Source organism: Lampetra planeri, chromosome 12 (genome assembly GCF_965212315.1).
Source record: "Lampetra planeri chromosome 12, kcLamPlan1.2.h2, whole genome shotgun sequence".
NCBI classification, from domain to species: Eukaryota; Metazoa; Chordata; class Hyperoartia; order Petromyzontiformes; family Petromyzontidae; genus Lampetra; species Lampetra planeri.
The window spans coordinates 13,111,984-13,127,013 of record NC_136118.1 but is presented as its reverse complement, the minus strand read 5'-3'; the positions used below and the strand labels follow the sequence as shown (position 1 = coordinate 13,127,013).

General features: G+C 45.7%; 1 protein-coding gene across 7 annotated transcripts in view; it reads left to right on the top strand.

Moving 5' to 3' along the window:
* Positions 1-15,030, top strand: part of PROM1 (prominin 1) — a 57,651-nt gene that overhangs the window by 25,651 nt on the left and 16,970 nt on the right. For all 7 annotated transcript variants that reach the window (XM_078599578.1, XM_078599575.1, XM_078599576.1 and 4 more), the window contains exons 7-16: positions 969-1,058; positions 2,883-3,091; positions 3,967-4,041; positions 4,216-4,279; positions 6,596-6,755; positions 8,394-8,546; positions 9,737-9,860; positions 12,313-12,410; positions 13,001-13,085; positions 13,389-13,535. In XM_078599578.1, the coding sequence (XP_078455704.1) occupies positions 969-1,058; positions 2,883-3,091; positions 3,967-4,041; positions 4,216-4,279; positions 6,596-6,755; positions 8,394-8,546; positions 9,737-9,860; positions 12,313-12,410; positions 13,001-13,085; positions 13,389-13,535 (1,205 nt within the window). The remainder of the gene's footprint in view (positions 1-968; positions 1,059-2,882; positions 3,092-3,966; positions 4,042-4,215; positions 4,280-6,595; positions 6,756-8,393; positions 8,547-9,736; positions 9,861-12,312; positions 12,411-13,000; positions 13,086-13,388; positions 13,536-15,030) is intronic.

Here is a 15,030-nt window from a genome sequence, read left to right as displayed (position 1 = left end):
TGTATTTTCCGACAAACAAAATATATTGTTCACCGTTCACTCTTGCCAAGGCCTACAAGTTATGGTACATGGAACATGTACGTGAGGTCATTTGTCCGCGTGACTGTTCCCGATATGTGCGCTATAAGAACTTCGTACTGAAACCTTGCCTTTAATATTAGTCTGATTTAAATACAATTCATGGTTTAATATGAAAAAATAGTCGCAATGAGCAGGAAAAAAATGTACACGCGACAATTTAATGTGTTTGGCTGTGTCCGTTGGTACGACAGAAATTTGACCAGATTATTACGTGGCCTAACCCAAAAGTCAATTATGAATATAAAATAAACACTTTAACTTGGTTGCGTTGTAGCACTTGCTCCAGTGCACGTGGAATGGATATCCCGTCGCTTGTTGGCCTCACAAGGGCCTGATTCTATCAGGAGCTGCTTAGAGCACGATAGTGATAATGGTGGTGAGGCATGCCAAGGGTGGTGTGGCTGCTACCAGGTCATGTAAATATAAAGTGAGATAAGAGATGTTTGTGTGGCCAGGTGGCCAGGCAGCCCTTGAGTGGGTGTGCTTTGTGCCCCTAGCGGTTCGTTTCTAATCTATGCTCATCTGCTGGGTCCTGTGTGATGGAGTGCAAACATACAGAGGAAAACAGGAAAAGCGTCTATTTTAAGAACATTCGGTTGGTGTTTTGAAAGGTCTGTGGCAAGGGCTTCACGTATGTTTTTTTTATTAGCACAATCCCCCCCAAAAAATCCATCCTAAATGTGAACTTACATCTGATGATAAATATATTTTGGTCTTTAAAATGCTTTATCCAGTGTTAATGCTATTAACGTTGCAGTTTTGCTTCACAGTGTGACTAATTGCTTTTTGGCCTCAGATTGCCACGCAAGTCAGTAAGTGTTCGGGGGCATGGCGTTCGCAGTTGCTTTACATCTCGATTCGATCCGTGCCGGTTCGGACGTTTGCAGAGGTGGGACCATTGCTGGGCCAGAGGATCCAGAGCCGGCTGGGCACGAAGGTTTATCCCGCGCTGCAGGCTGCCCTACAGATGGCCAACGGTCAGTGTCCACACGGCACCTTGATCACCGGCGACGAGCAGGGTTGGCTGCGTGCAGTGCGGACGAAGTTCGACGCAGTGCATATGTACATCGCACACAGCTACGCGAGAGCAAAGGCAATGGAGTGAAACCGTTTTATAAAATAAAAATATAAACGTTCACATTTTAGGTTCCAATCATGCCCAGCTCCAGTGGTGGTGGGGGGGGGGGGGCAGTAGAGCTGTTGCGTTGGGGGGTGAGGTGCAAAATACGAGTGGTGGACAGCAGAGGAGAGGGAACGCTGGCGGGGGGCACAAGGGACACTTGGTGGTGCGGGGCCAGCCCCAGAAGCCTCACAACCCCCGCCCCAGGTTCCCATTAAATGCGATGGAAACTGTGTTCAGGAAGAAATCGCTGGGGTGAGGGCATGGGGGGGCTCAGCCCCCCCCCCCCCCCGAACTGGGCACCTTTATTAATTTGTTTTCAGTAATTTACAATTAAAGTTCAAATTAAATCAATTATATTTACCCGCGATAGAAGTCAAACTCCACCGATGAGAAATTGTTATGTTACATGTAAAATTATTGTACATATTTTGGAATCTTAAATAAGATGCGTGTCCTTCTCCTCGACAAACTGTTTGCACTTGATGATATTTGCGTTTTAGAAATCTGATGTCATTGTTTTTCATTCCATTCCTTCTCTGTGTTGCTTGAGCTAAACTCTAATTTAATGTGTAATCGTGGATCTGATTACCTGCTTTGGTTTTCCGTTTGCTATTTCTGTTGATTTTGGCTGCTGAAATGCATTCACTAACAACACTGCTTTGCTTTGCTACTGTACCATTGATCTTTGGAAACATTTGTGTCCCTATTTCGCTTTGTTCCAAAGTCACTGGGGGGAAAATCACCAAAGGTAACGCAACACTTGAGTGACCCTTTGTGTCTGTCCCGAATAAATGTTATTTTGTTTGGTACACTTCCATTCAACGTGGAAATTAAAGCCGCAATTCGAGTGCAGCTGCCATTAGTAGTCCGTTGGCTGCATAGCAGCGTTCCAATTAGTTTCACAAAGTGCGTTGATGCGTGTAGTTTATACCTTATTTTTCCCGATTGCTTGTCATAGCATTATGAATTCCCTGTAGTGAAATCTTGGCCAATGTTTCCAGAAAACGATTTGCTGTTTGAAATGTCCGCACTGTAACAAACTTGCATCTGGTGGTGTAGCTGAAGATGCCCATTGCAATTGAAATGATGCCCACTCTTGGTGCCGTTTTGTAGTTTAAGTATACAGGCAGACCACGCTTAGCGCGACCCCACAGAGAACACATTCGTTACGGTGCCCTTTGTCCTGGAGAAAGTTTTTACTAAGAAAAAGAAGAACATTAAAAACTAAAATGTCTACAAAGTGCTTTCGAGTGAACACGGAGCAGCCCCCATCATTGACTCAGCCAATGAGAGCGACGCACACTCTCAGCCAACCAGACCCCACTTCTACAGGAACGCATCTTGAGGACTAAGCGAGGCCTGCCTGTATGTACATTGTTTTCCGAATACCATTTTGATAAGACAAGTCTAATGATGGAGTATATTAATTAGTGCACATCGAACGTAACGGACGTTTTGCATTTCGCAAAATAACATTGTGTTCTCGCAAAAATGCCAATCGTGTGAAATTTAAGCGGCCGTCTTTACCCGTTTCCAAAGCGCATTTGGCTGTGAGAAAATCACACCGTTAATCCGCCGAGGAGATGACAAAGGTCGACCACGTGACCAATGGCGATGACCGCAACGACGATCGCTTGCTTGCTGACACTCTCCCCCCCCCCCATCCTCGAACGGGCAGTGATGTCGGCGACGCGCCAGGCGCTGCTGGACGTCAACACGTCGCTCTCGGTGCTGCGCGACGGCACCGAGAGGCTGCAGAGGAACTTGACGACCGTGCGCAACAGCCTTAACGCGACCCTCAATGACCCCATGTGCCAGAGGGCACAGCAGTGCGCCGCCATGTCGGGGCAGCTCGTCGTGCTGGATATCCACGCCGACTTCAGCTTGGTACGTGTGTGTGTACGTCGCACTTCTGTCGCACCGTACGTAGCCGACCGCGATAATCGAAGGTGCAGGGGAAGGACAGCAAGCTGGTGAGCGCCAGCGCTGCGTGTGCTGTGCCCCGAGTGCCCTGGTGGCTCCTCGCGCGGCCTCTAATCCACAGCGAGGGTTGGTGGATCACAAGCACGTTCGGGAAACTCTCAAATCTGCTGGGCTGCGAGGTCGCCATCTCCTTGTTTTGCCAGGGCGCGGCAGTACAGCAAGTGGGCTCATTTTCATCTGTATTCCATCTGTACGGGGATTGAGTGTTACCCCCCTCCATCCGTACATGTGAATTGTCTCCGAGGGCTCTGGTTTCCTGTATAAGTACTCAATGGAGATGGTCAAACATCCTCATATAGAGCCATAGAGCTTGGGCAATTGTTGGCGCTGGTTCTGGCTGCCTTCCTGCTTGTCTGTGATTTGCCATGCCTCTGAATCAAACGCAAACCTCCTGGGTGTAAAGCCTTAGATATACGCATAAGATGCAACTGTAACCAACTTCCCTCCCCTTAGTCAATAACTCAAGCTAAAATGAGGAGCTTCTATGAAATGAGGCTGGATGTTGTCTTTCCATGGCAGCCTTAACTGCCCTCGCATAACACTAAACACAAGAGGCCGACCGTCTCTACCGTGTGTGCGTGTAGATTACTTGAAATTGTGTTCTTCCAGATAAAAAAGACGGAGCTTAACCGCTGTAAATGTTTAATTAATGCATGAGCTTAGAAACAATGTAAGTACAATGAGCACTGAAGAACAGGTTTACTGAACATGAAAAGGACCGGGTTTGGTTTAGTTTGACAGTGCGCAGAGCTGATGGTGGTGTTTGCCTTCCTGTGCAGCTGCACGACGTGTCCCGGGAATTGGAGCAGGTGAACAGACTGCTAGACACCAACATTACAGCAATGGTTGACAAGGTATGTTCAGTTTTTTTTTTAGATCTTGCAATGCACAAGTTGTCGTAATATGTCTGAGACTTATCGGGTTCATCATCGTATGTACAGGTTAAGAGTATTGGTGACACGCAAAATAAATCGTAAATTTACTACGTCAATGTTTAATTTTTGGTGGTAATTTTTCCCCCTGCGCAGGGCTACGCAACTTTTAATGACACGCCTGAAATCATCACACAGCAAACGAGGAACATTGCTGCAGGTAAGATAACAAAGCGGCGATGAAGTCTAATAACACGCAGCTGGTTTTCTCAAACTTGTTCACACATTATTGATGAGCATGGAATTCCTCGAGTTGACAACTGCTCTGTGTAATGCAAACATTTCTTTGTTCGGATTGCTTTTGCCTGGATCATTAAACATTGTCCTTTCAGGGAAGTTGCGTAAGTGCAGTAAACACAGCATGCATAGCAGCATCTTGTGGTTTCATGAATTTGAACGGAATAGCCAAGGGTCTGCTTTTTAAGTGCCTCACTATTAATGCGTTTCAAATTGGCTCCAGATTTGAGTACAGTTAGCTCTGGATAGTCCACGGGTGGATAATCCCGGGTGCGGATTAGCCGTGCTTGAGAAAACACAAATAGAATATCTTCGTTACGAGTTGACAGGTTTCATTAGAGCAGCTTGTTATCCACGGCCCATCGGCCACGTGACCGCAAACATGGTGGCAAGTATTGAAGTATTGCACTATCAGTGTTATTAGTGAATCTAGTCCATCCATCACTCTGGACAATTGAGAGTTGGCTGTATAGCATGTAGCATATTGCTCTATAATTTAACTGGACTTAACACTGAACAAGAAAACGCAGAATTAACCCCAACACATTACGTACACTTTATCACAAGAAATGCCCCATCGGCCCCATGTGCTGTAGATTTACATTTTCTAATGGGTGCTTTGCATGCATCAGCAGAGCATTTACGAATAATGTATGCCAGGCATTTATGGTTATTAGTGCTGGAGTGAAAGGAAATAATTGAGAAATTACCCAAGTAATGAATATTTTTGACAATCACGAGGTAGTTGATTTCCAGATTCATAACAGATATATGACTACGGTTCATAACAGATATATGACTACGGTACATGGGCTTTCGAGGGCTCATCAAGGTGTGCGTCCGTTTAAATTGGATGCGGTGAGGTTTTGTAAACTCACGGAATGAATGTGAGGACTAATTTGGTGGCAGCCCGTTATCTCGGTCACCGGTCCTCAAGGCTATTGCTCGGTCCACGTTGTTTCCTTCTGCTCATAGGCAGATGCAATGCAGGGCATAGCATCCGTTGATTGGCATTGAAAGTGTACGTGGCCGGAGATGATTTGTGAGCATGGAAATGTAGAAACGGACTGCAGCCCTGCGAGTTGAAGTTGGCAAACCATGAGTGGAGATGATTCGGGCTTGAGGACATTTCAATCCACTCTTAAATAGATCAACATTTTGTGAAATAAAAAGTTTATCGGCTTTTGTCAGACTTGGTCTTTAAACTGGATTCCAATAACGAATATGTATATTTAAACAGATTTTTGATTGCATAAATTATTCTAGATACATTCTCTGCTGAAAATAAAAAAAAGGGTTTGCAGAAGATATCCCTTAAACATTAACACATGAAGCCACTTTGTCAATTCTAAGCATTTGGCTGTGTGGGACTTTTAGAATGAAACCTCAATATAGTTGCTTCTTCATCAATTCATTTTTCCACAGCGTTACCAGGTTTTTAATGAGTGACCAAAACACTGTTTTGTTATTGAGTTGCGAAACTATTTTTTGCCACTCTTTTCCACAATTGCTTCTCATTGTTACTGGGCTCTAGAGGTGACATGAATGAATAGTTACTTACGGTGCAATCATCTTAATGACTTTCACATTTGAAATGCACAAGAGGCCTCTATTTCCTGTGCCTAAATTCCCGAGGATTGCTGATAGATGAAGTCCGGTCACCATGTTGTGCTTTTTGACATATACCTCCACACACAAAAAAGGACAATTTTACTTTTTAAATTGAAAATAATTTAGCTTTATTCTAAACAATGACGACACGTATTTTCTTCTACGTGCTTGTGAGTTAATTGTTAATTATTAAAATGTATTGGATTGATTTAGCAGCATCACAGTGATTTGGGAACCATTTTTATTACCTCTTTATTGTTAGTATGTAAATTGTATAAATCACTCCATTTATACATAGACGTTCACATTAAAAATGAGAGTATTGTGTTAGTCTTCAAAGTCATTATGCAATGTTGTGGTGCATTATGGGTTAAAACATATATATGAGCAGAACTCCATTCTGTATTTGAAAAGAAATGTTTTAGTCCATCGGCATATTGTTCTGGAAATCCACGAGGCGATGGGCTAAAATATTAATGTATACGTGGAGACGCGAGATTGGAGTTCTGCTTCTAAGGTGGTTGGTCATGTCTGTAACATGGCCCCACAACTTCTAGCAAACTGGCGGTGCCGCACTGCCAGTGCTCATTGCCGGCCTGTGCGTGCGTGCGTGCGTGCGTGCGAGCAGGCGTGAAGGATCTGCTGGACAACGTGGGCGCTAGCATCAAGACGACGGCGAAGCAGCTGCCCATTCAGCTCATAGTGAACAACGGCACCCAGTACCTGGACATGGGGCAGGCGCTGGTGCACAAGCACCTGCCCACGGTCGACCAGTACGACTTCTACAGGCAAGCGCAGCGCCGCACGGTCGGAGTGAAGCGCTGTCGGGTGTGACGTGACGTCTCGGCTATTCCGCGGGTCTGCTTGCCGTGGCACGACTCTCTCTAGTGCACAGCGTAAAGCCCACACCGTTTTACAGGAGTGGAAATGCTGAGCATGCTTGTATACGTATCACTAATGACCACAAAGACAAATACTGCGTGAGTATCTGGGCGAATTGTTTATTTATTTGTGAGTTTTATTCATGTTACAAATCAAACCATCAAAATTGCAAAGTAAGCAATGTGGCAATAATAATTCCGTGTTCGTGCACAAATGGGGAAGCTGTCTATAAGAAATGAGAGATGAAAACGTTGTTGTCGGGTGTAGAAACAGTCAAAGGCTCGCCTTTGAGAGCGCTCGGTGGACACATCCTCCTTGAGAAGGAGCGGTGAGTTCAATGGAGGTGCACATCAATTTTGAAATTAATTTGGTCACTCGCCTCAACATTCCGACCCAACCTTCTATAACGGCATTGAAGGCGTTGCTTGATGACTACGACTGCCACACTTGCCGGTGCCGTTCGTGAAGCCATTTGTGACTGGAACTTTTAAGATGTAATTTTTAGAACTTCCTTCAACGTAGGAAATGCAATTATATATGGGTTCATTTAATTTAATTAGTGTCATGCATAACGTGGTAATTTGGGATTTCTTACTAGATTTCCTTTGTACATAGTTCTGGTTATTTACTGTATTATTAGTCACGTGTGTATGTATGTTGAACTTCTTTCGCACCATACGTAGCCAACCGTAAACCCTCTCATGTACCATGCTTGTTGTTTGGTCAGGTCGCCGTTGAGAGAGAACTCAGTGGGCCTCGCCCAACACACTGGCTGACCGACTGATGTATAGGATGCTAGAAGGGGGGGGGGGGGTGGTTCACGGGTAGGGAGAACCAGGGCAGGAAATTCCCACCCGCCTAAGGGTACAGAACTAACAATGTTTATGATCATGTTTTTATTGAAGATCTATTGTTTTTTTCCCGCTTGGCTTTTTTTCTGCATTGCAAGAACACCACTGGGAAGCCATCGTTTATTTTGATGGGCCCCATCCACATGCTGATGATGGCAGCTTGGTGGAAGGGTTGAGAGCTGTTGTATATAAGTGTACTTGCAAGAAGGGCCCCAACGTATTTGTTGTGCACGTTGCTGCAGGTTTATGTATTAAACGAGTAAGCACAAACTCTTGACGTTTACGTCGTACATACAGTTGCTGATTCGTGAGTTGCATTTAACGACATGCATCTTCAGTGTTACACAACAATTTGATTTAAAAAATAGTTGCGTCGACTTGTTTGGTTTTTGTAAATATGCAAAGTGTATTGCCTTGGCCGGTAATTTTCGCCATCAGGCCATTCTACAGTTGGACATCGGAGGCAGAATTATCTGTTGGTACTTTTGGAGCGTCGCTCTAATTACCAAGAATACTGCAGGTTTTTCAAGCTCGCGAAATATAAAATCCGCATCGAGGAGATGTCTCTGTGTTGGCAGGGGTAGGGGGGGGAAGGCCCAGCAACGTAGGTATTGGTGGGGGGCACACTCACTCGCGCGTGCGAGAGAGAGAGGCCCACTGATGCGAGCGTGCCGTGCGTCCGCTGTCGCGCAGGTGGCTCGTGTGCATCGTCCTGTGCTCGCTCGCGGGCCTCGTGGTGCTCTTCAACCTGCTGGGCCTGCTGTGCGGGGCGTGTGGCTACGACAAGCACGCGACGCCCACCACGCGCGGCTGCATCTCCAACACCGGCGGAAACTTCCTGATGGCGTGAGCGGCAAGCGCGCGCACGGCCGGCGCGGCGGAGCGATCCGGATTACGCGCTGGGCGGTGCGGGTACGGGGGCGGCAGCGACGCGGCCTGCCCCCCGGCAGTAGTGAGCGGCGTTCGCCGCTTGTTGTTGCGGAGGTCCGCGGTTCGAATCGGCCGGGCCACCTTTAGTTATTGTTGGCGGGGTGGATTTAGCGTAAGCTTAGGGTGGCCGTGTGCTTTCACGGTGGACGTTAAAGATTCAATGAGCTCAGCCGAATGGGCTTTACTCGGGAAATACATTTCTGATTTGAGTCGGACATTGTTTGCTCGAGTCATAGCCCAAATTTGGCAAGTAAATTTTTTTCCAACAAATGACTCGTGTGATATGCGTAGCTATCATCGCCCCCTACTGGCAGATGAATGCAGGCCAGGTGATAAGCCACCTTGTGCAGCACACGGACAACTGTCACTGGGGGGGGGGGGTCCCTTTAAAAGTTTTAGACAAGACGCAAGTCGCTTATCACTTGTAAAGCACTCCGAGATGCTATGTGAAAAGCAAATTATTATTGTTATCCATGAATGGTTCGGACTGAAGGAACTGCATTATTACGTGCCTTGCTGGTGCCATTAAAATCAAGAAATAAGGTAAAAAAAACGCCTTTTGCAACCTCACCCAACCTCCAATGAGCGTAGCGTCGCATGATGGCGTGACGTGCTTTTTGGAAGGCTATGCCACAGAAGTCATTGTCACTTAAATATGGCTCTAATTCAGTATTTGAAAGCACCACTTCAAAGAATTTTGTTTGCATGCCGTTGATAAAGGATGTTACTATGCCCTTTACTGCTCAGGGCTTTGGCGAGACGAAATTAAGTGAAAAGCCGTATTCATTTTGTTATTGTATTCATTGGCTGCTGGGCTGAGACGCATCAAAACAGGACAGTTAAAAGCCTTCTTCAATCATGAATAGTCGCCTCGATTTCAATTAAGGATGTCTGTAGCACGAGCTCGGTGCTTTGCTTTTTTGAGCCACGTGTCCACTTGAAGAACACTCATGGAGTGTATTGTGCAGTATGGAAAAATGAAGTGTGGGAGCACCAATCCTGGACTGTCGTGGGGGGGGGGATGTGTAAATGCACAACCCTGTGTGTCGAATATATGTATGTTTGTTTAACTTATTTCGCACCGTGTGTGTTTGTGCTGTGAGCAGTGGCGTGGGCTTCAGCTTCATCTTCTCGTGGCTGCTGATGCTGGTGGTGACGCTCACGTTCGTTCTGGGCGGGAACGTGGAAAAGCTTTTCTGCCAGGCCTTGGCTGACAAGAACCTCTTTAAGGTCGGCGCACGCGCGCTCTGCTCTGTGGGGGAGCGATTCCGTGAGGTTGTCCTTACGGGGTTTTGCTGATCAAGTAAACTGGGTGGATTGCCCGACGTTCGACGAAGACGTGCAAATGAATTGCATCCATTTAGATGAAAAGTCTCACTCGTGAGTGCGTGTGTGTGATGGTAGAGCGGTGGTTCGCACGCTGTGCTATGAACCTGGCAACCCGAGTTCGATTGCCGCTCACAGCTCACATCGGTGATGAATATCTAAACTGGTTATGGGCCTTCTCTTAGGTTGACTCGGCCTTAAATGAGTACCTGGTGCGGCGTGTGTAAATATTAGTATTGGGGATACAAACGCGAATGGGCATGGTGCTGATCACGTAACTCCCTCGTGTGTCATTCCAGCATTAATAGGTGCTCGCAAACAGAACTTGCTCCAACAGTCTGTTAGAGGCTCTTTGCGGAACCTTTTTACGTGAGATGGAGGCTGATTAGTTGCTCGGTGTGGCAGTAGAGCAAGCCTGCTGCCGTGGGCCACGTGTGACGCTGATTCCTGTCGCCGCCATCCCAGCAACTGATTTGCGAGTTAGGTGTAAAACTGTCTCGTGAATTTGGCAAAAAAACTCATGTGCAATTTCGGATAATGCCAGAATTCCACAAAAGTGTGGAAACAAAAACTACCAGAATTGGGCCCATTTTGTGTCTTTGCTCGAATATGTGTGGGGAGGCGGTCGTCTTCCTGGAAGGTTCTGCACCAGTGGTGGAAACATTCCACATTTTGACACGGTGTACTCTCTCCGCAGGAGCTTCCACCGTTGACTCCCCACTAGTTGCAGCAGACAAACCAGTTGGTGCTTAGATTACAGACCCCTCAGGCATGTTGCATGTATGTATGTTGAACTTATTTCGCACCGTACGTAGCCAACCGTGCTAATCATAGGGCTGGGTTGGCTATACTTAATGTAGCGTTATGAATGCTACATTGCGAATTGAGCTGCATTTCAGTCTGTAGTATAGAGGTGAATATTGAAATAGCCCAACGCTTGTGCGAATGCGTTCATTACCTTTGGGTAAAGGAATAACTTTGTTTTATTGGTTCTTCCCCAGAGATGCCGTGGGCACTTAATTGACAATCGAAGCAAGAGGTTCCCACTTGGTTTGCACGCTTGATTCATTTGTAAGAGTTAACGCCTTTTAAGTCAAATGGGTTTAGGACTAAAAGGGGCTACAGAGGGTTGCCGTTGCTGGACGATGGAGTGCTGAGAGTGCTCCAGTGGGGCCTCCTGGTGAGAGATGATTTACTGGGTTCATTACCCTGGGGCATCACGTGACTTGGCTTTGTTGTCTTCCTTCCAATTATAGCTGTGCCAAATCGTAGTGCGATGCATTGAACCGATATCCATCCATACTTTATTGGTTGGCAAAAGTATTAATGTGGTGGCATCCTTAATATTTTCTTCATTTGTGTTGTGACTTTTTTTCACGTGCGAGCGCATGTTATCTTTACGCATTGTCCGTCTCGATCACTGAGATATAACTTATGCCGAATAGAAAAACCCAGCTCATTATGAAAAATGTTCTGTGGCAACAAACAGCCCTGTTTACGTGGAGTCATTGGTAAGATACACCTTGTTCTTTTCACAAAGGATCAAAGAGTGAGCTGTGTATATTTTTTCCCAAGTGAATAGTTTGTGTTTTCCCAGTCCATTACATGCATTGTGTGCTTTGTAAGCGTGTTGAGGATTTGTTCGACACAAAACAATAAGAGTGCATTGTGGAAGGCTCAAGTAATGTTGGTTGCCCAGCTCACGACATATACAAAATAAATCAGAGGACAATACTGCTTCCCATATCTGTCCCTCCACATAAAAAAAAATACAACTCCTTTATGCATCCATCAGCCACGCGGACCTCTAGGAGTGCATACGCTCGGCAGCGTACAAGGCCCTTTGCTCCGTTCAAGTGGGTATCTCGTCACGACCTACCGAAACCCACAAGTGACTGAAAGAAATCGCCGCACAGGGTGCTTGGGAGGCCTTTTCGGTGTAACCTTGTAACCCGAGTTTAAAGATGAGGCACTTCCTGACCCACTCCGGTTTTAAAGTGGCATGTGGATGCTGTATTCTTACTTGTACTGTACGGCTGTTGAGGTTTTTGTTTGTTTAGGTTGGCACTTGTGACCGTAACAAAACTCTGATCAAAAGAACGATAAAAAAAACTCACGTCGGCATCACTGTCTGGTTCAGCTGTCCCTATCCTTTTAAAATGTCCTGAAAATCTGCTCTAAAGCCACCACACTCGATCCATTAGGCTCTGTGTTTAATCCGGCATCTTTGGGAGCAGAGCATTTGAACTGTCTATGAACCCGACTACCACCACCCCTACCCTCCTCCCCCTCGCGTAACTTTTCGTGTTTCCCACTTTTGACAGTTGAACAAAAAATGTGTTGCTTCCTTTCTTAGTTCTTCGATACGCCCAATCTGTTCAAGCCGAAGTATCTCTTGCCAGGAGTTCTCTTCAACAAGCCAGACCTGAACATGACCATTGAGGGCGTATACAGGCAAGTCTATTGCTGTGCCACGGCCCGCATTGTTGTACCCCGTTTCATGGTTCTCTTTTGCAGAGCGATATGTGGAATAAAAATGTGTTAAATGTATTCAATGATTGTTTTGATGGAGTCACTTAGTGTGAGCGCGTTGGCTGTAAACGGTGGATACCGCTGGCAGATATGCACCTCCTGTGCCGATTAGCACGGTAGGCTACGCACGGTGCGAAAGAAGTTCTACATACATACAGAACCATTGCAGTTGGAATCGTTCCGTGCGAATTAGTCCATTGCGGTACACAAGTTGTGTGTTTTTTTTATCCTGGTGTATGTCATGCGAGTCCATGAAAGAGTTGCATTTACACAATTTATGATTTCAAATTGGTATAATAGTCTTGCCGATGAAAATACGTTTGGGAGCTGAATATCAATGTCGAGGTCTGCTAGCCACGAGAGGGCTACAGGAGAGTGCAAATACACCGTGTGAAGTGTTTTGGAGGTACTGAGAGACAGAGTTGTATCTTGAGCCTGCCTTCTCTGAGGTTGGCTTAATACGAATGCGAGTGTCTAGAGAATCACCAGGGCCTGTGTGTGTGTTTTTACAGTGATTGCAAAATGAACAAAGGGATTTATTCTGCTTTTCAACTCTCAAATCTATTCAACTTGGACAGCCTCCTGAACATAACTCAGGTAAGAACATATTCACGAAAATGCACCAACATATATCGCATGTAGCAGCACAATTATATTACACTGTGATTTGGAATCCTTGTACGAATCGGTTTATATTATTTATGTGCAGTTGAATTATTTATGTGAGAATACGCCATGTTATCTTTGTTATCTTTTCCTCGGGATCGGAAACACGATTGCACGCTCGCCGTTGTATTACTATTATAAAGGCTTCTTGTGAAACGTAGTGCGGATCAAAATTACCCGCCTCATTCTGGTGTCCTGTCTTTTTTCCACACCGCCACCTGAAAACCACTGTAGTATACGAATGACATCACGAGCAAATTTGACCCCATCAATGTAAACCTGTCGGACATGAAGCTGCTGGAACCCAGTGTCAAGCAGAGCCTGCTGGACTTCGCCGCGACAGGAATCGACAAAATCGACTTCAGCGCATTCACCGCAGAGGTTCTGTGTCCGTGTCATCATCTGTGTGTGTGTCGTCATCTGTGTGTGTGTCGTCATCTGTGTGTGTGTGCGTGTGGGGTTCGCTTACGGTGTCACGCTCCCCATGATCAATTTCTCATTCATGGTCATGCATAACACCACTTTTACTCACACTAATGACCTCTGAAGATCGAGAGAACAAAATCGTTCTGAACCCCCCCCATAGGTTGACTCAGCCTTAAATAAGTTGCCTGGTGCAGCATGTCAACATCATTGCTGGAGAGACAAAGGTGGTTGGGTAGGTGAGGTCCTAGCCACATCACCGCTTCTTGCGCCTTGTAGGTCTGAATAGGTGCTTACTAAGAGTACTTGTTTCTATTTATAGGACTAAATGGGGAGATCCATATGTGTGTGTGTGCATGTGTTCAATATTGCATGCCTCCGCTATTCTTGCTGAGGGGGTTGGTGACTATCTCTTGAGAAACTTGTTCATACGTAGCAGTCCAGCTTTTATTGTCTGCGAGCGGTCTCCAATGTTAATTGTGCAAAGTGCAATTGCGAGAATGCGTTTGCGCTTTCGTTCTTCGCGCACTGCCTAGAGACAACACCACTGCAGCCAGCTGATTGGTTGCAGTGAGAAACAAAAGCCCCTGAACTTTTGAACCTCGGTGTGTAGGCTGATTAATTCATTACATTAAAGTAGCCAAAGCAAATAGGTGGATCAAAAAAGCTGAGCACAGTGGGATTTATCAAAGCGAGTTGCAGTAATGAAAACAGACCTTTGTCAAATGTTCAAAGCAAATGGGCCCATGAAGCTGATTAACATTAATGTCCCTCGTCCTATGTGGTGTCTACGTTAAGGCTGACAGCTCATCATAGTCTTAGGTTTTTTTGGTAAAGTCACGTAGGTAAAAATAAATAATAAAACAATAAAAATATTTGAAATAAAATAATAAATCACTATTAATTCTATAATTTTTATTCTTTTAATATTTATTTTTTAGCTACGTCACTTTACCGAAAAAACCTAAGAGTATGAATCCTTGCAGTCACGAAAGCTTCAAATCTAGAAAAAACAGCTCATCATAGGCAATAATTGGGCAGCGGGGTGGCAACGGCAAGATGGGCCTGTGTCCGATCCCTCACTCGGGCACCTGCCCATGGATACTTGTTCGATGGTCTCCCCCCTGTTCCATGCATGGGTTTCGCCCGGGTTCTCCGGTTTCCTTTCAGTTACAAACAACACACGCAATGTGACCGGTATTAGCCAACCATCCCAATGCTGCTAAAGTTACGAGCAAAGTACTCGATTAGGATTACAAGTAGCAACATCGCCCCCCCGACTGTGAAAACTTGGCAGGACCCTCCTTAAAAGGAATCTTGAGACTCAGCAAAGCTTTTCTGGGTAATCAAGCACAGGTATGATAATGTGCTTAATAGGCTTACGTGATGTTGCACAACCACCAGTATCCACATTTGGCCATGGAAATGTCTAAAGTGGCACAATGTGGAGTTG